The sequence below is a fragment of the Martes martes genome (assembly GCF_963455335.1).
Source record: "Martes martes genome assembly, chromosome: 5".
Classification (NCBI taxonomy): Eukaryota; Metazoa; Chordata; class Mammalia; order Carnivora; family Mustelidae; genus Martes; species Martes martes.
The window spans coordinates 108,246,153-108,270,026 of NC_137892.1; the positions used below are offsets into that span (position 1 = coordinate 108,246,153).

Here is a 23,874-nt window from a genome sequence, read left to right on the forward strand (position 1 = left end):
GGCCCCGGAGCGGCGAGGCCGGCGGCCTTCCCCGGCTCGCTCGGTCCCGGCACACCCTCACGGGGGTGGGGAGGCCGCCCCTGGGCCGGGCCTCGCCTCAGGCGCCGCCGCCCCGCCCTAGGCCCGCCCCGCCCGGCCTGAGGGGAGGAACCGGCTGGGCCTTCCCGCGCGGCCCAGGCAGCTCCAGAGTCGCCGCCACTACCTGCGTGGCCCGAACCTGCCCCTGGTTCCTTCTGCAGACGCCATGAAGATCAAGGATGCCAAGAAACCCTGTAAGATGAGGGCTTGGGCCCGCCGGGTTGGGAGAGCACTTTGGGCCCCGTGTGGAAGCGCCTTAACGGAGCGGCCTCGTTCCCGGCCTGTCGCTCGTCGCCGGCGCCCTGCACGGGATGGGGGCGCAAGGAGCATTTCAGCCTCGGGATGGAGCCTTCTCCATCCTTCTGTGCGCGCGTGACGAACGCCTGCCGCCCCCTGGCCCTTTCCTCCCACTTCCTCCTCGAGATCTGGGACGCGCTTGGGGGAATTTTTGATTCGTTGTTTGCCAGGCAAGGCTAGAGCTACCAGTCCACTCCCCCAGCTTCCTCTGAAGTCGGGTTGAAAATGGGTGTCATTTGCGTGGGGGCATTTGCCCCCTTTTTCTTTTTTTCTTTTTCTTTCACTGATTGCTGTGCTTCCCGCTTGTGTCCTTGAAATACCGGTGTGTTCCTGGGAGTTGTCACTGCTGTTAAAATTAGAATCTTTTTAAAACACGCCTGTAACCTACCAATGGGTAATTGCCTTAGCTTGTTTTTGTTTAGAATAACAACTAGGTCGTGTTTGCTTAAAAGAAGAGACAAAAAAGATAAAAATCACGGGTATTCCCGCCACTCAGAGCTAACCACTATTAATACTTTGTTGAATGCTCTTATTAGAGGTTTTTCTACGACTATTTTTGTACGTGCTTTTTAATAAAACATTCTTCACGTGTTTTAAAAGAGATCAACTTTCCTTTCCTTTTTATTATTAGCCTTTTAAAAACCTTTTACTCCTGTAAATAGCTTATTTAATCACTCATTGTGATTTTCATACTTTGTAAGTATATTCTCCCAGAGGAACCAGGAATGTGGGGAAGCATGCTTATCTTAGAATTGTATTGGTATTTAACAGTTTTTAGTGTCTCATGTGATCTTAGAGTTCTAAAAAATCTATAAAAGGGAGCATTGACACCTTCCCTTCTGGCCCTTGAGCGTTCTTGTAACCTCACCAGAAAGGCATCATACCAGAGCACTTTGAAAACGACTAATTGTTATTTAAATGTGAGATAATTTGGTCTTAATTTTACAGATGAGGGAGTTGAATTTATTTAGCCTCAGAGTAACTTTTCCAAGGCTGTACCAACCAACTCTGTGCTAATGAGGTTCCCTCATAGTCCAGTGTTTTTTCTACACCCAGAGGGATAGGTTAGTCCAAATACTTAAGAGAAGAAAACCTTTCTGATCTGGGGGGTTTTATCTGCCTGCTGAAAAAAAAATTTTTTTAATGATGATTTCTTGTGATAACTAGAGTTCTTGTTCAAGGAGCCTATAAAATAGTGATGTGAAGGCTTAAATAAATGACAGTACTGTAGAACCACTTCTAATTGTTTTATATTTGCTGAATTAAACTAATCTTGAACAGATGCAATCATGGCAAACACTTGGACATCTTCCCTTAACACATACATTTTCCCTGCTTGTCTTAGAACTTCCATTTAGTAAAATAAGTTTAACTATGACAAGCTCATATGCAGACTCTTAACGGTATTTTCTTTTTTTCCATGATAGTAATATGATTTGTTAGATTTGGTCACACTTGTAATCAGGTATGAATGCCACCTCTGTCAAAGGTGTTAACGCAAAGATATAAAGGTTTATTAAATAAACTTTAGGTTGAGAAAAGAACGCCTTTAAAAAAAAATTTTTTTTTAAGGATTTACGTATTTGAGACAGTGCACAAGTGGGGGAAGAGGGAGAAGCAGTTTTCCCTGCTGCAGAGCAGGGAGCCTGATGCAGGGCTCCATCCCAGGACCTTGAGATCATGACCTGAGCTGAAGGTAGATGCTTGATCAACTGAACTGCTCAGGTGCCCCAAGAACACCTTTTTTTTTTTTTTTTTTAAGTTACTTGCTATTACATTATGAGGCCTTTAATGATAAAAGAGTCATGTTGAAACACTAGTCAGTTAATAGGATTTAGAAGTCTAAAGTAACATTTCCTGTTTCTTTTGTGTGAAAGATGATACTACTGCTTCATTAGTTCTTCATACAAAAAGTAAAGAACATCTTGTTTTGTGAGGGAAGTATTTCCATTATAAATTATAAACATATGTAACTGGAGAGTGTTATTTCTAATGTTTTTAGGAATATTAACACTCAGATTACCTAAAAATATATTTGTGTTGTTTTTGAGTAGTTGTGTAGGGTTTTTTTCGTGAAAATAAATTTAGTGAGCACTTCATATGTGTAAGGCTTTATCTTTACATGCATTGCTGTATTAAACAAGTAGCTTTGGCTTCACACTTTCTTACATTCCCCTGAGTGTTAGAACATTGCTTTTAGATACATCACTAATATTAGGAGGTTGTAAATCAAATGCATGTATTTAACCAGAAAAGAAGAAAAGGAAGTAGTTTCATCTGCTGGACTCTATAATATAAGTAAAAGGTTAGCATTGGAAGTATGTGTTAATTCAACTCCAAGGGAAGGATGAAGTCAAACATTAACCTAGTGAAAAATTTTTCTTTGTGAAAATATGGAAACCTGAAAAATTACAGTGTTTGTTTGCTTTACCTTTACTTAAATATTTCACACTGCTTAAATATTAGATATTAAAAAGCCAAACAATCATGGGTTCCTTTGTACCTCAGCTGATGGGATGTCTTAAGGTATGTTCAACCTTTGTTTTGCTTACCTTTGTGGCATGGAGCCTAATTAACACGATGATACTAAAGGACACATTTTTTAATTTGAAAAGATGAAGGTTTTTGAGTCTCTGCTTTGCTAACCCAGGCTGTTACCTAAAGCTTTTGTCAAGAGCAGAGAGAATTATATGGCATATAATTCATATAATTCTAATTTGCTTCTATATAATTTGGCCTGTTTTTAACTTGAATCATTACTTAAGAATCTTCACTTCCATGAGCACCTAGGTGGCTCATTTGGTTAAACATCTGACTCTTGATCTCAGGGTTGTGAGTTCAAGCCCCATGCTGGGCTCCATGCTGGGTGTGGAGCCTACTTTAAAAAAAAAAAAAAAATTATCCCTTCCAGTTGAAGATGAAGTACAATTGAATGTGATAGTTCCTAGTATTCCCTTGGATGTACCTAATTTACCAAAGGAAAAAGAAATATTTACCTAACACTCTTCTAAGGAATTATGATACTCAAGGTGTGAAGATGGTTATTTTCTTAGTCTATTTCAAAACACCAGCATTTTTAGTTGGAATGATTATCGGGAAGAGCAGAATTAATGGCTTTTTTATCTAAGAACTGAAGCATACCTGGAATTTACCTGTGCACATGCCCATTTTAGAATTTTGTTTCTTAAAATAATCCACTAATGTTTTAAACATTTTCATCATTTGGCCCCTCTTTCTGCTAAAGAATTAAATCTGGCATAGGATCCTTTTGGGCTGAAATCTGCATGGAGCCAGTAGCAATTAAACAGTTCTTTAATGTTTCTCCCCTACCTCTTCACATCTAGCAAGACACCAAATTCTTATAACACATTTTGTTAGAAATCAACAGTTTGCCCCGTGACAAGGTATCTTCTGCTAGATATCAAGGGGATTGGACTTGTCAGGTTTCTTCACACACAATCTACCTGGTAAGAAAGATAAAATTCTTGGTAGCACTTTATGCTTATGGTAGTTCTGGATGTTTTGTTACTGATGGGGAACTGACAGCTCTTTTAGGCTCAGCTGAGAAACAGAATAGGAGTTGTTATTTTTTTGAGCGCCAAATAGATTCTAGAAAAGTCTGGAGAAGGCAGTGCATATTTCCCATCAAAAGTACTCATTTGTATTTATGAAGTGTGTATTTTACTTTTTAAATGTGTGTTTTGGTTCATTATTTTCACCTTGGCAGTAGAGAGTTTTATTATCAAAGAATAAAAAATGTTGACGTTATATGCAGTAAGTAGCCTGCTTATGTGCTGGTGACTGACCTTTAACCTGTCTCGGCTAGAAGCAACAAAACTATCGGTATAGATGCTTGCCTGATTTTTTAGGAAACTTGGTATTTTTCTTACCTCATGACTATTAGTGGACCTGTGGTTGTACTTAATAACCTTATAGTTCCCTCGTATTTAGAATTGTAAATAAAATTTGAGCTCCATGTTCCTTTCCCCCTCCTGTTTTGGTGACAAAATATTTTTTTTTTAATGTACTAGAAAATGTAAAGATCAGTAATCAGACCACTTACTAAATGATAGAAGTGAATCATAATTAAGAATTTGTGTTTTCTGTGAGACACACCTCACTGGTTCAGTCAGTAGAGCATGGGACTCTTGAACTCAGGTTGTGAGTTCCAGCCCCATGTTGGGTGTAGAGAGTGCCCAAAAATAAAATTAAAAAATTAATTTTTCCTTTTTTTCAAGTTCCAAAGAGGCTTTAGTATATACAGAGGAGGGAGGGGGTTCAGTCCTTCTTGGCTGCGTCTTACCCCATGGCTGCCAGGACATTGCTCATTTCCTCTCCTTTCCTCTTGGCACAGATGTATGTCACCACCCTTTCTTTGATGAACTTGGGGGCGCACTTGTCCTTGGAGACCTTGCACATGCCACTCATGTGGGGTGACATGACACACCTGGGATCATCTGAGACCATACAAACTTGGTGTGCTTGGTGAGGCGCCCATGGCGGTGGCTGTGCCTCAGTTTGCTCACATTCTAGTGTACCTTGTGGCCCTTGTTGAGGCCAACGGCTATAGAGTAGGCTAGAACCATGGCTTCTGCTCCTCCATGATTCCCACGGCAGAGGGTCCCCATACTTTTTTAATGTGATTTTTTTTTTCTCCCCCTCTGGCATAAGGAAATGAATTCCAGAACTCTGCTGAGTTAAATGTCTCACTGTGCCAAAGGTGGCTATTAACCAACTTTTTTTTCTTTGGAGTCACCGGCAAGGCTGACTTCTTTCAATCCCTACCTTCCTGATTTTAAGAAGAAAATTGTCATAATTGAGGTTTACTAAGAAATAGAAAGCACATGTCATGTTCTAGTTTGCACATGATTACTGAGAAATTCGACTACAATATAGCATCTCTAGTTACCCTTCCCTTAAGAACAGACGTCACTAAAAGAACAAATGTATCTCATAGGCTAGATGTGAGATGAGTTTGGGCTTTTTGCATTCTTAATTTTAAAAACTGACCTCTGTAGTCAATAACCGTTAAAGAAGTCACAGTTTTTCCAATTTAATTAGCAGTTTTTTCATAGAACCTTCTGTTCCTGTAGTCCAGTGTACAAAAGTGGGTCACACAAAGATTTAAAATTGAATGGTAATACTGTTTCATGAGTTCGTGGTGGTTGTTGGTGGGTATTTTTTTTTTTTTAAGATTTATTTTTTTTATTTTAGAAAGAGAGAAAGAATCTTCACTCAGACTCCCCACTAAGCACAGAGCCCAATGCAGGGCTCAGTCACGACCTTGAGATCATGATCTGAGCTGAAACCAAGAGTCAGTTAACTGACTGAGCCACCCAGGCTGGTGGTGGTTATTCTTTATGTGTTAGGTGTCGTACATATCTTAGAGTATTCTTTAGTAATTAATGTAATTTAAAAGAAATGAGGGTGGCTCAGTTGGTTAAGCGGCTGCCTTCGGCTCAGGTCATGATCCCAGCATCCTGGGATCGAGTCCCACATCGGGCTCCTTGCTTGGTGGGGAGCCTGCTTCTCCCTCTGCCTCTGCCTACCACTCTGTCTGCCTGGCTCGCTCGCTCTCTCTCTCTAACAAATGAATAAATTTAAAAAAAAAATAAAAATAAAAGAAATGAGAGATTTGATATACTGTAATAATAAAACATAGCTTTGTTTACAAATTTTTTAACTTTCTGTGTGGAGTTTTCTTTTTCAGATAGGACAGGCTTGGTTGTTTCATGCAAATATATCAACAAAAGCCTTTTTCCTTTTTTTTCTTTTTTTTAAGATATTATGTATTTATTAGAGAGAGCGCGCGCACAAGCACAGGGAGCGGCAGGCAAAGCACGCAAAGGAGAAGCAGGCTCCCGGCTGAGCAAGAAGCCTGATGCAGGACGTGATCCCAGGAGTCTGGCTGGGATCATGACCTGAGAGCCAAAGGCAGATGCTTAACCAGCTGAGCCACCCAGGCATCCCTCAACAAAAGCCTTTTAAAAGAAGAAGCAGTGGAAGGTTTTGTTTCTTTTTCTTTATCAATTTAACTATAATTATATCTAAGCAGTAGTTTTCTCTGGGAAAGAACTAGTTAATACTTTTGAGTACCCTAGTCTCACAAACAGGATTTCATTCAGTGAGCCTTTCAATTGCCTACTCCACAGTTAGGTACTAGAATTGGCCCTTGACCTTTGGGCTCAAAAACCTTGGTGCTCCTGCATAGCTTTAGAAAAGTAGAAAATTTATTACTCTCCAGTATTTCATCTATAAACTTCAGATCTTCCTAGGCTATAAGGTCCTTTGAAAATTAATTTATGTTTTCATGTAAGAATTAAAAGTTCTTGGGGTGCCTTGGTGGCTCAGTGGGTTAAGCCTCTGCCTTTAGCTCAGGTCATGATCTCAGGGTCCTGGGATCGAGCCCCGCGTCAGGCTCTCTGCTCAGCAGGGAGCCTGCTTCCCCCTCTCTGACTGCCTCTCTGCCTACTTGTGATCTCCCTCTGTCAAATAAATAAATAAAATCTTAAAAAAAAAAAGAATTAAAAGGTCTTCACATAAATGTTAAGTAAGGTCCTTTTGAAAATTTATGTTTTTGTGTAAGAATTAAAAGTTCTTCACATAAATGTTAATTGGGTTTTTTTCTTTCAAGAACAGCAGTTTTCACATATTTATAAACCTGGGAGCAGACAGGGACTTCTGACTGAAAATAAAAATATGAACTTTGAACCTGGTAATGTTCGCAGCATTGTAGTTTGCTCTGAATTAATATTTTTATTTGTGTATTTTGACACCTGACAAAAACATAGAAAGGAAAACTATAAACTTAAAACAGTTCTTAAAGTATTTTTAATTTTGGAAAATAAAGGTTTTTTAGCTTAATAAATCTTACCATGTAGAAATTCTTCTATCCCAAAATGCACTTTATGTGGAAGAGTGATTTGCACACATGTCCCCATGAAATCTAGAATCAAATATCAACAAATAAGAGAAATCGGGCTCCTGGGTGGCTCAGTCAGTTAAGTGTCTGCCTTTGGCTCAGGACATGGTATTGGGGTCCTGGTATGGAGCCCCATGTCAGGGTCTGTGCTCAGCAAGGTGTCTGCTTTTCCTCTCCCTCTGCCCTTCCCCACTCTTGCCCCCCCCTTTTCTCTTTCAAATAAATAAAATCTTAAAAATAATTTCAGTTATACCAGTAGCATTCCTATGTTTTATCTAATGTCCACTGAAAAGTGTCCTAATTATGATTGGGAAAATTCTGGCGGTATCTCTGATTTATTGGATCAGTAGAGGTACTCCATATTGTTTTTTCTTTCAACGGGTTGTCCAAGCAAACAGTTGCTGTAAATATCCCCTCTATAACTGTTAGTATTGCTATTTACTACTAGGGATTTAAAAATTGAGAGAATTTAGTCTGTTTCTTTAATATTTTAGTTACTTATAAAAATCTATAGGTGACACAAAAGTGTTGTGCCTGTTTCGGATCTTACTGCAGATTATAGTCTTAAGTCATTTTACCTTTTTTTTTTTTTAAGAACTTTCTTTTTTAATACTCTTCAGTGTAGATCTGGAAACCCAATCTGGAAATTGGGTTTCAAATACAAATACAAGTGATCTTAAAAAAAAAAAAGACAAGTGAACTATTTCTCCAGAAGATAATGAGAACTACTCCTTCCTCATTTAATATTATTTACTAATTTCAGTAAACATAAATTCTGAAATAGAGAAGTGTATAGAATCTTTTCTTGTTGAATTGTATGAACCTGGTTTCTAATAGTCACATTTCAAATAAAATATTAATATTTAAGAAACAGATTTTGGAGGGAACTAGTTTTCCTTGACAACTTACACATAAACTATTAAATATATTTTGTTCTGAAGTATTCTGTAATGTGTATATCCTTTTTTTTAAATTTTTTAAAAGATTTTATTTATTTGACAGGTTACAAGTAGGCAGAGAGAGAGAGGAGGAAGCAGCAGGCTCCCCGCAGAGCAGAGAGCCTGATTCGGGGCTTGATCCCAGGAGCCTGGGATCATGACCTGAGCCGAAGGCGGAGGCTTTAACCCACTGAGCCACCCACATGCCTGTAATGTGTATATCTTAAGTATTAAATTATTCTTGAGTCTCTATCATTTTGTTTAAGGTCCCAGAGATTAGAAACAGACCTTAAAAAAACTAGTTTTCAGAAAATTTAATTTAATGGCTTTTCCAAAGTTACATAAGTACAATTAGTGAAAAAGCACCAGGTTCCAAACCTAACTGATATAACTCCCTGCCCAAATGTGCCTAAGTAGACTTATCTTCAACATTAACACCTAATTTTATTAACTAGATGTACCAAAGAAATATAATGTTTAATGAGCAAAGACTAAAATTTCTTTTTAAGGAGGTACTTTTTCCCTTGGGTTGCTTGAAGTAATTATAGGCCAATTTTATTACATTAAAATCTTACTAGAAACATTATCAAGCCGTAGGTGATGACCTATTTATTAAAACAAAATTGGTCCAAATTTTTCTTGATCCTTTGGGGGCATATGGTAAGTATTTAATAAATGAAAAGGAATACCTACCTGACCAGCAATGAAAAGGCCCTGGGCCTTTGTTACAGGTTTTTAGAAAACGTATGAAATAATACTTTGAAAGGAAAAAGTTGAGTTCCATATACAAGAAGCATCTAACCCCAAAAATATTGACTGCATAATTCAGGGTATATGATGTTTGTGGATAATTAACTAGCTCCTAATTTGCATTTCTAGAGTTGATATATATGTATATTTTTTTATCCACAGCTTTCCCATGGTTTGGCATGGACATTGGGGGGACTCTAGTAAAGCTCTCATACTTTGAACCTATTGATATCACAGCAGAGGAAGAGCAAGAAGAAGTTGAGAGCTTAAAAAGTATCCGGAAATATTTGACTTCTAATGTAGCATATGGATCCACTGGTATTCGGGATGTACATCTTGAACTGAAGGATTTAACACTTTTTGGACGAAGAGGGAACTTGCACTTTATCAGATTTCCAACCCACGACCTGCCTACTTTTATTCAAATGGGAAGAGATAAAAACTTCTCAACATTACACACGGTGCTATGTGCTACAGGAGGTGGTGCTTACAAGTTTGAAGAAGATTTTCGCACAGTAGGTATCTTACGCAAAACCCAAAATTGATACCCAATATCTCTCTTTCTCTCTCATTTTTTATTTTTTTTTAAGATTTATTTATTTGAGAGAGTGTGTGTGGCAGGAGGGGTGGGGGTGAGGAGCCAAGGGAGGGGGACTAGCAGACTCCGCACTGACCATGGAGCCCATCGTGGGGCTCAGTCTCACAACCTTGAGATCATGGCCTGAGCCAAAATCAAGAGTTGGACTCTGAACCCACTTAGCCACCCAGGCACCCCCTCTTTAATTTTTAAAATACAAGGCTGTTTATATCTAGCATGCTTCCTAGATTAGTTCCCCATGCTGGATATGGAGGAAGTATGTCTTCATGACCAGCTTTTCACGTGGGGCCCTTAATTATTACCTTTATAGGCTGAGTAGAAAATTGTCCAGATTTGGGCTTATTGTCCATAATATTTGGTAAAACCTGCTAAGTTTAGGGACTACTATAAAGCTACAGTAAAAGGGTCAATGTCAGTGAATTTGGCAGTATACAAAGCCACATATAAGGGGTGTTTGAATTATTTTCACTATGATTGCATTGCCCTGTGTTTGCATTGCTTTTATGTATTATCCATATAGTGCTTTCTCCCAGGGCCATCTCTTTCTCTGCCCCCCCCACCAATAAATAAATAAATCTGCTGAAGCCAGTGTCTTTTGATTAAGTAGACATTGAATGAGAGTCCCCATTACCCCTTTTTTCTGGTTTTATCCACCAACCTTACCATGTTCCTATCTCAAAGGGGGTCATTTGGATATGGCAAGAGGACTATGTAAACACTGATTTAAGTGCTACTGGGGGTTTGTCAAGCTTCTAGTCCTTTCCATTAGATTAAAGATTAGAATGTTGGCATTTGGGACTACTAAAATTTGTTTTCTTTGAAAATATGCTTGTGAACCATTTAATTTCTTAAGTTCTGTTAATAGAACATAAGTGATGATTTATATGGCTCACATAAGTGAGACCCTTAAATTATGGGATGGTTTAAAAGTCTAAATTTGTATTTAATTTATTGAGTAATTTTAACATAAGTTTCATAAATTTGAGACTAGTTTACTTGAACATGTGATATTTAGTGTTTGCCAGAATTCTTACCAGAAGTGGCATCTTTGAAGCCAGCTTTTACCTGGCCATTGAAGTATCAATATTTTCTTTTTTTTTCTTTTTAAGGTTTTTGTATGTGTGTGTTTTTTAATGTATTAGAGCATGAACAGGGGAAGGGGCAGAGGGAGAGGCAGACTCCATGCTGAGCAGGAGCCCATACACAGGGCTCAGTCCCAACCTGAGCTGAAAGCCAACGCTTAAGTGACTAAGCCACCCAGGTGCCCCAGTAGTATCAATATTTTCTAGTGATGAAGTTCTATAATAACTGTTTATATTAATACTCAATCATTTATTAAGCTAATACTTGAGTACTTAGTATGTGTCTGGTATTATGCTAGACACAGAACTCAGCTGGGAATAAGACACAGTCTTAGCTTTGAAAGAGTGCAGTATCTAGACCACACAGGTCAGTGGGTTACAAGTAAAGGTGCAGTGTGTTATAATTAATAGTATTGCTGTGAAAAGCAGGGTCATGGGAACACCAGAGTAATATTACCTAACAAGTTCTGGAGAACAAAAGCTTCCCAGAGGAAGTGGTCTCTAAGCTGAGATCTTTTTTACAAATAGTTTATAATACATTCTTTACTAACCTGAAATGACTTTAATAATTTCAAACTAGTTACCCAAACTATAAAATAGAGACAGGAAATGAAGGTATTTAGAAAATGGGTAGATTCTCTGGTATGATCACATGAGAGGGCATAATGAGATAGTTAGATGCTGGCACTTAAACATAAATTCACCATGAATTCTAAAGCCACAAATGCTGGTAGATTGATACGGTATGTTTTAGGAGACTCTTGTGCCATAAATGGTATTACTGTTTGTGACGTAACACTTGGGAAAATTCCAAGCAATAAAAAAGTCTATTAATTTCCTTAGTTTAAATGGTGGTTGCATTCCTAGCAAATTTAGCATATATATATTAAAGCCAGATGAAGAATCCTTTGTGCTTCCATAGGCTCGGATAATTACAAACAAATTTCCTTGCTGCTGCCTAAAAAAAATGTCTGTCAGAAGGCTCAAATATTAGGCAAGAATGGGATAATTTTTTTGTTTTTGCACAACTGCCCTACCCATTGCAGGTATCTGGCATCCCAAGTCCTTCCCACTGTATGTTAGTTTGGTCCTGTCCTCCTCTCCATCTTTGTGAAAACTGAAATATCCCTAAAAATTTCCAGAATGTATCCAGAGGTAATACTACCATCAATGAGAACCACTGGACTAAGAGATTCTGACACAAAACAAAACAAGTGAAAATGTATGGGTCATAGATGATTTTGAAGTTTTATAAAGTACGTGAAAATTATACAGTGCATTTGAGTTAGATATTTTGAATACTGTCCCTTGTTCACTTTATAAAACTTCTATGGTGTTTTTTATAGATTGGAAACCTCCACCTGCACAAACTGGATGAACTTGACTGCCTTGTAAAGGGCTTGCTGTATATAGATTCTGTCAGTTTCAATGGACAAGCAGAGTGCTATTATTTTGCTAATGCCTCAGAACCTGAGCGATGCCAAAAGATGCCTTTTAACCTGGATGATCCCTATCCACTGCTGATAGTGAACATTGGTTCAGGAGTCAGTATTTTAGCAGTCCATTCCAAAGACAACTATAAACGAGTAACCGGGACAAGGTAGTGACCTTTCTGTTCTTATTGCAGCATTCATGTTGTTTTATACACAGAAGTTGTGAAATCATCTTAATGCTAGCCTCTAAGGTACATTTGTGCAGTAACAGAAAATGTAGATATGTTAAGTATAAGTTAGAGTGTTACAAATGATATGTTTTATAAGGTATGTATGTAAAGACTCAAACTAAAATAATTAAATATTTATATTTGCTTAACATCAGTTGGCATCAAAATTTCCATAATTGTAAGAGGGGATTTTTATCTGGAATGATTCCAATGACTTTCTGTTTTCCAAAGCATTCATTCCTCTCCTTGTTTTTCACTGTTATATAGATCTGTTTAAGCCTGAAGTTTGCCACTGGTCAGCTTGCATGCTGGTTGGATTAGATTCACATTTAAATGGGCAACGTTGTAATAATTCTTTTTTTCTTTAAGATTTATTTTATGTATTTGAGAGAGTGGGGGGAAGGAGCAGAGGGAGAGAGAGAATCTCAAGCTGACTTCCATCTGAGCAGGGAGCCCCATGCAGGGCTCAGTCTCATTACCCTGAGATCATTACCTGAGCTGAAATCAACAATCAGATGCTCAACCAAGTGAAATAATTCTTACTAGATGAATTTAACATGAACTCGTCATGGGATAACATGGATCTTCTAAATATCCCATAAGATTTCCTATAATGCCTGAAATATTGTGAAATGAAGTTTTATGATTGTCTTTATGATTCTGATACATGTACTTGATCAGCTTTTAAGGATAGAAACTGGGGCTCCTGGGTGGCTCAGTCATTAAGCCTCTGACTTTGGCTCAGGTCATGATCCCAGGGTCCTGGGATTGAGCCCTGCATTGGGGGGGGTCCCTGCTCAGCGGGAAGCCTACTTCTCCATCTCCCACTCGCCTTGCTTGTTTCCCTCTCTCGCTGTGTTTCTCTCTGTCAAATAAAATAAAATCTTTAAAAAGGGGCGGGGGAGAAACTCCTCTAATTATTTGAGGAAGAAAGATTTGGGGGGTTATAAAAAAATTCATTTCTGTTTTAAAGTAGTACTCTTATTAAAGTGATACTTAAATTTTTTTGTTTTAAGTAAACTCTACCCCCATGTGGGGCTCAAGACTCAAGACCCTGAGATCAAGAGTCATGTGCTCTACCAACTCAGCTGGCCAGGCACCCAAAGTGATACTTAAATTTAATTAGTATTTTACCTCTCTGGTGGCTAAAAATCTACCTCTACTGTAACTCTGTGCCAAAGAATTACAGGGAAATATTACCTATTTCAATCAATTCTAAAAGAAATTCAGTCTGTTAACTAAATTCCAACAGTATCAGGGATAGATGGAATCTGTTAGAAATTTAGGAGAGACTGGGGAGCAAAGGTTTTTATTTTAGGGATTAGAGGGGCATGATTTCATTTTAATCAGCATATCCAAAAGAATAATAGAACCAAGTAAATTTTTGTAATCAACATATTGACCAGCCTAACAAATTTTCTCACCATATTCATTTCTGGGTTATTTCAAATGCTAATGTGTCACACTGAATTGATTTCAGCCTTGTCAGACCAAGTAAATAGGCCTTTCACTAAATCCTTTCCTGGAAACCATTTATTCTTTGGACTTAAAAGTTTTCTCCTTTTAATTCATATGGTACTAATTTTTAACACTTACTGCTTTTTTCCCCCACATGTAAAAGCATTTACTTTTAGCAGTTACAAAGTTTAAGGAATTGGGTAAAGACATTAGAAGTTAATCTCTTTCTGCCTTTTTGTTGCTATCACCAACTGTTCTCCCCCCACCCCTTGCTTTATTCTTTCATCTGACAAGTTTGGTTTGGCATTTTTCTTACCTTCATTATGTTGATATTTCAGCACTTGACATTAGCAGTGTGTTCATTATTTGTGTTTATTAATTACATGGATATTCCACCTTTTTACTCTGGAGGAAGAATACAGTGTGTAAATGTAACTTACATAGTGTTCTTTTTTTTTTAAGCCTTGGAGGGGGTACCTTTCTGGGTTTATGCTGTTTATTGACTGGCTGTGAAAGTTTTGAAGAGGCTCTTGAAATGGCATCCAAAGGTGACAGCACCCAAGCTGACAAGCTGGTCCGTGACATTTACGGAGGAGATTATGAAAGATTCGGTCTGCCAGGTTGGGCTGTAGCATCTAGGTAAGTTTAATATTTATTTTATAATTAAAGTTGTTTGTTTAGTTTTTAGAAGGCAACATATCAGGAAGTTGTTGGGGGCTTACTCTTACCCACGTTAGGTTCCAAGTTTTGAACGTTCATGTAATTTAAAAATAAGATCCACATTAAGGGGGCACCTGGGTGGCTCAGCTGGTTCAGCTTCTATCTTCAGCTCAGATCATGATCTCAGGGTCTTGGGATTGAGTTCTGCATTGGGCTCTCTGCTCCCTAGCAAGTCTGCTTTTCCCTCTCCCTATGTGATCTCTCTCGCTTTTGCTCTCTCTCAATAAATAAGTAAAATCTTCAAAAAAAAAAATACATACATTAAGAAGTCAGTAGGCAATATATCCTAGTCTCTCTGCCAGCTTCCCCCCTCCCTCCCTCCTTTTCTGTGTCTGTCTCTCTCTCTCTCCCTCCCCCTTCTCTTCCTTTACCTCTCACCCTCCTACCCTCCCTCCCTTACTAACAGCCTCTTGGTATTTTATTGTGTGAATTTATTCGAGTTTGAGGGTGCTTTCCAATATTCTGCTATGTATAGTTCAGTGGGTCAGTCAGTAACCTTGTTATATACCTTATTTTGTACTTGTGTAAATTTATCTGTAGGATAAATTCCAAAAATATATGAAATGTTGCTTATAATCAACAGAATTTTGTTTTTCATTTCTCTGCAGTTTTGGGAATATGATTTATAAGGAGAAGCGAGAATCTGTTAGTAAAGAAGATCTAGCAAGAGCTACTTTAGTTACTATCACGAATAACATTGGTTCTGTGGCACGGATGTGTGCTGTTAATGAGGTAAAAAAAATTAACTATTTGAAAAATGTGGATTGGAGCTTCATGTACATGCAGCAGGGCTTCTTTGTGTTCCTTAAGGAGACCTATAGAATTGAGATCTCCGTTAAATCCCAAAGCTCATTAGCGGTATATGCCATGTACACCTAATTGTTATGTTACTTTTAAAGAAAGTAGCAGATAATTCAAATTGGAAATAGAACAAAGAAATATTTACATTTTCAAATTTATCTAGAAACTTTTTCAGAAATACACAACCTAAATTTCTTGAAGATAGAAAAGAAAAATCTTCCCAAACAGGGTGATTCTGAAGTAACTAATTATTGAAAAAGGTGTTTTTTGCTGTTAATGTTAAATTTGATTAGTGAGGTGCTTAGAAGTTTTCTTATTGCCTTTGGCTTCTTTACAGTGCTGCCTTGTTGCATATGGATCAAGCAGCATTGTACAGGGCTATGAAGGCATTGAGACTTGTTCTTCACCTGAACTTTGAATGATGTATACTTAACGAAAAGCATGTACTCCTATATTTATTTTCATTGTTGGGTTATTTTTATTTGAAGGAGATTATATACACAATTTTGCCTTCATGTAATAGATGTATTTACCTATTTAATTTTTGTAAATATCAAATACTTAAAATGAATTGGGAATTTTACTTTTTGAGGGAATCCTTCATTTGTTCATTCATTTATTCATGAAGTATTTTATAGAGTACCATATGCCAGGCATTGTTCAAGGCTCTTGGGATACATTGGTGAAAAAAAAAAACAAAGGTCTGTGACTTTATGCAACTTCATCCATTCTAGTGATATAATAAATTTTTAGTGTGTATTTGGTGATAAATGCTGTTTTTTAAAAAAGAAAATCATTAAATAAGATAAAGAGAATTGAGAGTAGACCAGCAGAAAACAAACTGCTGAGTAATTGGATTGTTGAAGGAAGGCTTTATTGAAAATGTAACCCTTGGATAAATATTGAAAGGAGGTGAGATAATCAGCATGCAGATATTTGGGGAAAGAGAAGCTCCAGCAGAGAACATCTGTGAAAAGACCCAAATTAATTCTTTGAATTATTCTGTTTAAATCCAGGATTCTAAGTTTCTCAATAACAGTGTAGTAAGTTAGTTAAGGGAGCCATTAGCAGATGTTTTAACCCAAGTTTAGGGAATATTTCACTTTGGGGGGCTGACAATAATCTGGAACCTTTTTTCTTTGCCCTATAGATCTAGATTTTCACCAGCCACTTGACAGTAATTAAGGGCCGTAGTTTACACTAACCAAACTCAGTATGCAAAAATGTATGCTCAAAAGTTCAATATATTACTGTGAGTAGAAAGATTGAAACACCAGTTCCTCCATATAAGATTTCCTTCAAGTTGTCTATGGAACCAAATTAGTGAGTGGAATCTTAAAGTAGAGATTTTCTATATTATAAATTCTACTTGATAATTTTTATTTCAACTCATTTTCTTTGTTCTTTTCTTTTAGAAAATAAACCGAGTTGTCTTTGTTGGGAACTTTTTACGTGTCAATACTCTCTCAATGAAACTTTTGGCATATGCACTGGATTATTGGTCAAAAGGTCAACTGAAAGCATTGTTTCTAGAGCATGAGGTATGATAGGAAAATAATGCTTTGTGAATTTTAACAGCATGCTTTTATATACAAGTTTCATATGTTGCTTCTTACTGTGTACTCATAAGTATAAAACTATGATTTACCTAAATAGTATATTGAGTGTCTCATTTCAGTTTGAGTTGGGGGGATAGGGTTTACTGTAACGTGGTAGGCATCCCATTAACATGGAGTTTCCCACTTCCTCTGACCGAGAGAGAGTGATATTAGATCTTGTGAGCTCCTTAGATATTGGGGCTGCTTGTGTACTTAGTTAAATTGTATTCTTTTCTCTTTTTCTCCCCTGAGATAACAAATGTGAACACCATAAAAATAAATAGTTTAGCAATGAAAATTCTTCTACCACAACCTCACCCCCTACCTCCAGAGGGACCACTGTTAAAATTTTGGAGATCATTCTTTAGGACTTTTTTCCTGTTCATTCATTACATCCAGTTATTCTGGTCTGAAATTGTCAGTTCATATAATGATTTGGATAAAGTCAATTTACCTTGAATTCTTTTGTTTCTGGTCAGATGGACATACTAATAATTCTGATAACACAGAGTCAGAGTATTCTCTTGTGTTTATGTTTCATTGTCACTGCTCTCTCTACGGTGTACTGCTGTGCAGGCTCCACATGCCATGCTGGATGCCAGGAGAGTGGCAGGTGGAACAAAAAGAATTGTATTGAAGAAAGAGGAGAGGGGCTCAGAATTGTAGTAATGGCTCTCTGCAGAAGCTTTTCAGTGTCTGTAAGCCACACTTTAAAATTATGTATTTCATGTTTTTCAAATACTAGCTTACAACACAGAAATAGGTTTCTGAATAAGAGTTCTTAAATAGATCATATATAAATATCTGTTCCTAATAGTTGTTATATCATATGCTAATTTAAAAGCTGAACTGCATTAATAATTGTTTTAAAATTATGCAGGGATACTTTGGAGCAGTTGGTGCACTTCTTGGACTGCCAAATTTCAGCTAAAAGGCATCAGGTTATTCTCTACTAATAAATGTCATCCATGAGGAACTGAAAACCAGAGGCATTATTACTGCATTATTTGTCACTGGGAACCAAAGGATAACAGAGTAGCACTATTCCTGTTGATTTTTAAATGTCAAGATGGTAAGCTGCCAAAAGTTGCCATATTAAAAGAAGGAGCTCGGTAACATGTGAAGTATTTCTCATTGAAATGCTTTCCCTTCTGTATATATCCAGTGTTAAATCCTTAAAATGCAATACAGCCTCTGATTATTGAGCTTCCTCTCAGAAGGTTTTCTATTTATTTTATGTAGCCAACTATTTCAGTACTGTATGCTCAAACACAAATCTTAAAGTCTTTGAAATGTTTAGCTCCTGAAGATAATTGGATCTGAGTATTTGTTGTAAGTGTGTTCTTACGTGTCTTGGTTACTAGTAAATGGGCAGTAACATACCCTGTATCAAACTTACTGAAATGGCTATCAAAGATGATCGTTTTGATGTGATCTTAGAAATGGTAAGGCAGTATGAATTACTCATTATTGCAGTTTTCTCAACATTTCCCCCACCAAAAAAGCATGTTTATGTGATCTTTTCCCGAAGTATAAGCTCTTTCAAATGCCATAATTTAATTGAAATTCTATTGTTAAATATTAGCCTGAATTTTAAGATGAGTCCTAGAAGATCACATAATTGGTGATAATTGCACTTTCTGTATTTTATGTTAATCATTATATTTTTAAAATGTTTTGTAATTTTTAATTAGAGACTTAATTACTTATTTGAAAATCCATTTAATGAGGTCCCAGGACTATACTAATAGAATATGGTTTGTGTGCATTGATAGAGACCTGTGCTCTTTCCGTACCACATTATCTTGGGCCTGAACTTAGTCATTTCTGTTTAATTAGGTCTGAAACTTCAAAATTAGAGGCTTTATTATGAACAGCAACAAAAATCACATTTATTCTAAAGAGATCTCATGGAAATCTAAAATGTTTTGAAACTGTAGGGGTCTAAGGGCAGTATTGCAGAATTAGGAAAGGATCAGTGTTTTATACATTCTGGTAATAAAGGCATTATAGTTCCAGAATTTGTAAATCCTTTTGCCTTGGAATTTGTGCTCTATTTTGAAGTCATTTTTTATAATGTTACTAATTTTTTCAGATATTTACTTTGGCAGTACCATTTTTGGAGATCTAGTTCAGAAAAGTTGTTCAAACCTGTTACTTAATTGGTTTAAGAAGTAGACTTGGGAAAAATATTCACCTCCTTAAATTACTAGTAAGTGTGGATATGCTTTGAAGAGCTTAAAAATTGTTTACAGGAAGAAAGAAGTATTAATATGTTTTTATGGAACATAATTTTGCTCCATAAGGAACAGTTTGCAGTAGAGGTGCTTGATAAAGACATTTCTCGTTACAGTTTTCAAGTTTCATGCTCAGATGTTTAAAATTCAGTTTTATTTATCTAAAAGCATGAAGGTATGAATAATAGGAGTGAATATTCAGAGGGGAAAGCATATAAGGTAATTTTTTAGAATTTAGAATATTTGGAACTTGGAATTCATGTCGGGTCAGTAAGTCACTTTGAAAACCTACAATGACTAAATGTTTCTTACTTTAATGTTTCCATTGTTATGGCTAGATATCTCTGTCACTACAAAAAGCCATGTGCTCAGTTTATTTTAAAATTTTGCGATTTGGACATTTGAACAAAACGTTTTTGTTTTTAAATGATAATTTCATGTTCATGGCAAACTGTATTAGCGGCCATAGCATGGGGCTGTCTTTAAGAAAGAAACAAAATGGCTGGAGTCCATGTAAGTTAATTTGATCAGTGCTTTGGTTAATTTGGGACGTGATTCATACTTTATGTCCTTTGAAACTGAAGTTACCTGTTAAAATGCATATACAGTGAACAACCATTTCACCACTTTTGTTCTTGGCTGTTCTCATGTATAATCAAGAATTACTGGAATAATAAGTGTGAACACAGAGTTGTGATAAAGACTGCCAAGATTTTAGTTTTTTATTACAATCTCTCAAAATTCTTTATAAGCATACAGTGGTAAATAGATTTAGTTCTTAGCCCAATCAGCGTAATGCCTCAAAGTTCTATAATAGAAATAGGCTGTACAGTTTAAGAACATGAAGTGTAAGCCATATGTAATTTCACATTTTCTAGTAGGCATATTTAAAAAGTAAAAAGAAGGAGGTGAAAATCATTTTGATTATGTATTTCTATTTAACCCAGTATATCTGGTATGTCACCATTTCAACATACAATCACTATAAAAAGTTATTTAGGAGATACTATATTTTTTTTTCAACTTTGTGTTTAAAACCAGTGTATATTTAAACAGGACACACCTCAGTTTAGGCTAACCACATTCCAAGTTCTCAAGAGCCACGTTTCGATAGTGGCTACTGTACTAGACAGTGCAGTCCAGAACTAGCTCTTAAAAATGAACACTATTGTATATCCATTAAAACTTTATGAATATTAAAAATAAAACTTTATGAATAAGGGCTTTTTAAAGAATTTTTGAGAGGTGATATGGGAAGTATTATTTTTTATAGGAAAATATGGGAACTTTTTTTTTTTTTAATACAAAAGGAAATTAAGAAGTAGCTCATTTGGACTAGTTTATTTTACATAGACTAGCTGTATTTCTGACCAGTCCAAAAATGTCTTTCTTTGGATCCTGCCATTTCATCATACCGTATATCATTTTTCCAGTGATACTGATGAAGTTGCCCAAGACCCATCCTGACTGGCATCAGGAATCTCTAAAATGTCGGTTTTCTTCACTGAAGCAAATACGATGATTCCAGTGACCTAAATCCCCCCAACCTTATCTAATTGAACTTTGAGAAGACAATTTTAAAGGACTAAAAAGAGACCCTTTTAATTCTTGAATTCTGTACACACAGAGAATCTTCTTTGTAACTTTTGGATTTAATTTCCATTCTTTAGAAGTGGTAGATACAAAGAGCACTATCAGGTTGTCTTGGGCTTGATGAAGAACACAAGGTTTAGAACTCTGCACCACCAACACCCCCCTCCCAAAAAAAAAGTCTGCCTTTTAACTAGAGATGTTTAGAGCTAATAGCGTTCAATTCTATACCCAGTTTCCCCAAAGACATAATATTAGACTGGCTTGCCCGTCAACAGGGGTATTCCTTTTTCAGCTACTCCGAATAGGTGGGCTCTTCATTTGGGTTAAGTCATTGCCATTGCCAGTAATTTACATGGCCATTGACAGTCTTTCAAGAGGTTCAGAGTCTGCCAAATACTAGACTCTGTAAAGATTCTTGAGTTTTTTACCTTTGCATGCAAATGTGATTACTGTATTTTAGGTACCAGTTCCTGAAAGTCCCATTTCTGTAAGAAAAATGATGCAGCTAAAGGGAAAGGTTTTCCTCTATATCCGATGGAACTTTTGCCTTGTAAGAGCAGTCTGTCACATCTTGCCTTTCTAAGGTTGCATTCTTTGTGGAAAGCTTAGGAAGGCAATGGTTTCCAGATATCCTTTTATAACCACTCTGCTTGCTATATGCAAAAAATGTTCGTATTTTGTAGTGTATCTTTTTTTTCTGTTGAGCACTTTATGCTTTTTAGTCTATTGCATTTGAGAAAATAGTATAGAAATCCTTTCTTATTTAAAGCCATGTAAAAACTGTTTAAAGGATAATCAGAAATAAATGAGTGTGCTTTATTTAGCATTTAACTTACTGTTTTGTGGTATGTATAAGCAAAATACTAGAAATATATTCCCTTTTTGTAATAGTCTTTGACCTTATTTAAGATGATTTACCAGGAAATGTCATTGATGTCCTATTTCCTAATAAGTTTATTAAATGTGGGTTTTATTCTGATACTGAAGGAATTCAGCCAACTTTATGTCATCAGATAACCTCAGAAAATAATGTGCTTTATCTGTATTACTGCCTGTTTTCAATATTTAAGTTAGTAGTGGTCTTATAATTTCTACTGAGCCTAATAATCAAAGACCAAAACACGTAATTTTTTTTCTTCAAGGTATTTTTAATAGCCTAATAAAAATGATGGTGGTATAAAAAATAAATCACCCCAGCTTTTTGACCATATCTAAAATTCTGAGTAGTTTCCACTTCCAAAAAGACTTCTCAGAGAAGTCTCTATTGCTTGTGTATTCGGTGGATGTGGGATCATAACTTGGTATTATATTAGAAATAGTGCCAGCCACTGGTCTAAATTCTTTGAATGTTACTTTCTTTCATTGTAAAATGAGGGAATTGATTTATTACAATGGGAAACGACTCCATTATCATCAGGATCCTGAAAAAAGTTTCTCCATTTATGGCTGCATTTGGAAAGACTAAAGTGTTCGGATATGTTGTGTCATATTTTGGTGTTAATTTGATTTGTATATGTTGATAGAGGCACTAGTTTCTGGATTCTCACCAAGCCAGTAGAATGGTATTAGTTATTCTCTCGTAATGCTATGTTCTTGCCTATGATGGCCAAGTAGATAAAGTAATATGAGGGGTTTTATATATATTATTAAAGAGTGTATGTGTGTGTGTCCACTTTAATCTGTGGAAGTATCTGGAATTTTTATTGTGTTAACTTTAAAATTATGTGGACATTATTACAGCTTTTCCATTGTACAAAAAGAAACATCCTGGTAGGTTCATGTATGTTTGAATAGTAGATATATTTGGGATTTTTAGTGGCCCTTTTCTTTAAGCTGTTTCTTCTTTCTGGTCATTTTGAGTAGGAATAGATATGGGATAAACCCCTCCAGGAATTACTTACTGCTTTTGTCAAACACATTTTATAAAGAAATTTATAAAACAATTTTAATTAACCTTCAAGTGAATTGAAATATGTGTTCTAGTCATTTACATCAAATACGAAGACCTGAAATACTTTTATTCTTAGAATTGAGGATAAAAAGATTATACGTGGTTCTGACATTCCTAGCTTATTAAAATAAATGTAGCAGTGAGTTGATACTGGGACTTCAAGTACTAAATAGTTGTGCTGAATGATGTGTTTGAGGGGAAATAAATTTTTTTTTCCTTAAGAAAAAAAATAAAAAAAAAAATCTAGAAGTCTTTATATTCTGGCTCTTTGGGTAAAGAGATTATTTTTCTTTTAAATTTTCAGTCATTTTGCTGCAGCTGCCACTAATTTTGTGTTTAAAAGAACTAATGAGGAATATATTTTTCAAAGGAGTAAATGAAGTTAAAATTCAAGGTTTTGAATTGTATAAAATATGCAACTGAATTTCAATTCTAAGATATTGCTGACTTTTTTTTTTTTTTGCTATTAACATCTTTCATTCATTACATGGCTTAACAGTTTCAGTAGCTTTCAAAGAAAACATTTGAGCTTTTACATAATTTGTAAAGTATACATAAGTAATGCAGATAGTTTGAGATTATTTTAGCTTTACATTGTATCTCTCAATCATGGACATGATACCTGGCACAGTTAGTAGTGATTGCAGATCAGCCATTTTTAAATTTATAATTTTTTTCTGAGATGCCCTTTTTAGTTTGCAAAGTTTAGAAACAAAAGGTAACTTTATACACCTAACATCAGTATCTTAGTTTCTTTGTCCCAAATACAATTAATGGAATTAGGATGTAAGTCCTGTTAAGATGGTTTTAATATTTTTTTATACATTGTATGCTTTTCCTTTTTATTTGAACCTACATTGAGACTTCGACTTTTTAACTGAAGTTGAATGGCATTTGTCTTAATCCTGCCCAGTTATTGACCAAATCATATCTAGATGTTTGTATGTTTTAATTTTATTTATACAGGCCATTTCAGTTTAAGTTGCCTTATTCTATTGCATTGTTCTTGTCAAGTTTAAGCTTTGTCATCTTGGAATTCTTTTAACACTGAATCTGTGATGTAAAAATGTATGATGTGTTACAAATTTTATTCATAATAAACTAACTTATAGCCTATTGTAACCTATAAAACATTTCTTGTAAATTGTCCAGTTTATTTTTTCATTTATGTACATTTTCTTATGTAAA

The 23,874-nt window shown here is 36.1% G+C and overlaps 1 protein-coding gene across 2 annotated transcripts; it reads left to right on the forward strand.

Moving 5' to 3' along the window:
* The first annotated feature begins 121 nt into the window (after positions 1-121).
* PANK3 (pantothenate kinase 3) lies at positions 122-21,557 on the forward strand. 2 transcript variants are annotated; one of them, XR_013966806.1, is made up of 8 exons: positions 122-272; positions 9,148-9,500; positions 12,012-12,265; positions 14,249-14,425; positions 15,115-15,238; positions 16,723-16,848; positions 17,786-17,977; positions 20,576-21,557. XR_013966806.1 is itself a non-coding variant. In XM_080803202.1 (7 exons), the coding sequence occupies exons 1-7, from the start codon at positions 245-247 to the stop codon at positions 17,834-17,836; spliced, it is 1,113 nt and encodes a 370-aa protein (XP_080659328.1). In that variant the 5' UTR covers positions 122-244; the 3' UTR covers positions 17,837-19,139. The 2 variants fall into 2 exon arrangements, 1 of the variants encoding a protein (XP_080659328.1); XM_080803202.1 differs by lacking the exon at positions 20,576-21,557 and having other exon boundaries at positions 17,786-19,139.
* Positions 21,558-23,874: the final 2,317 nt, after the last annotated feature.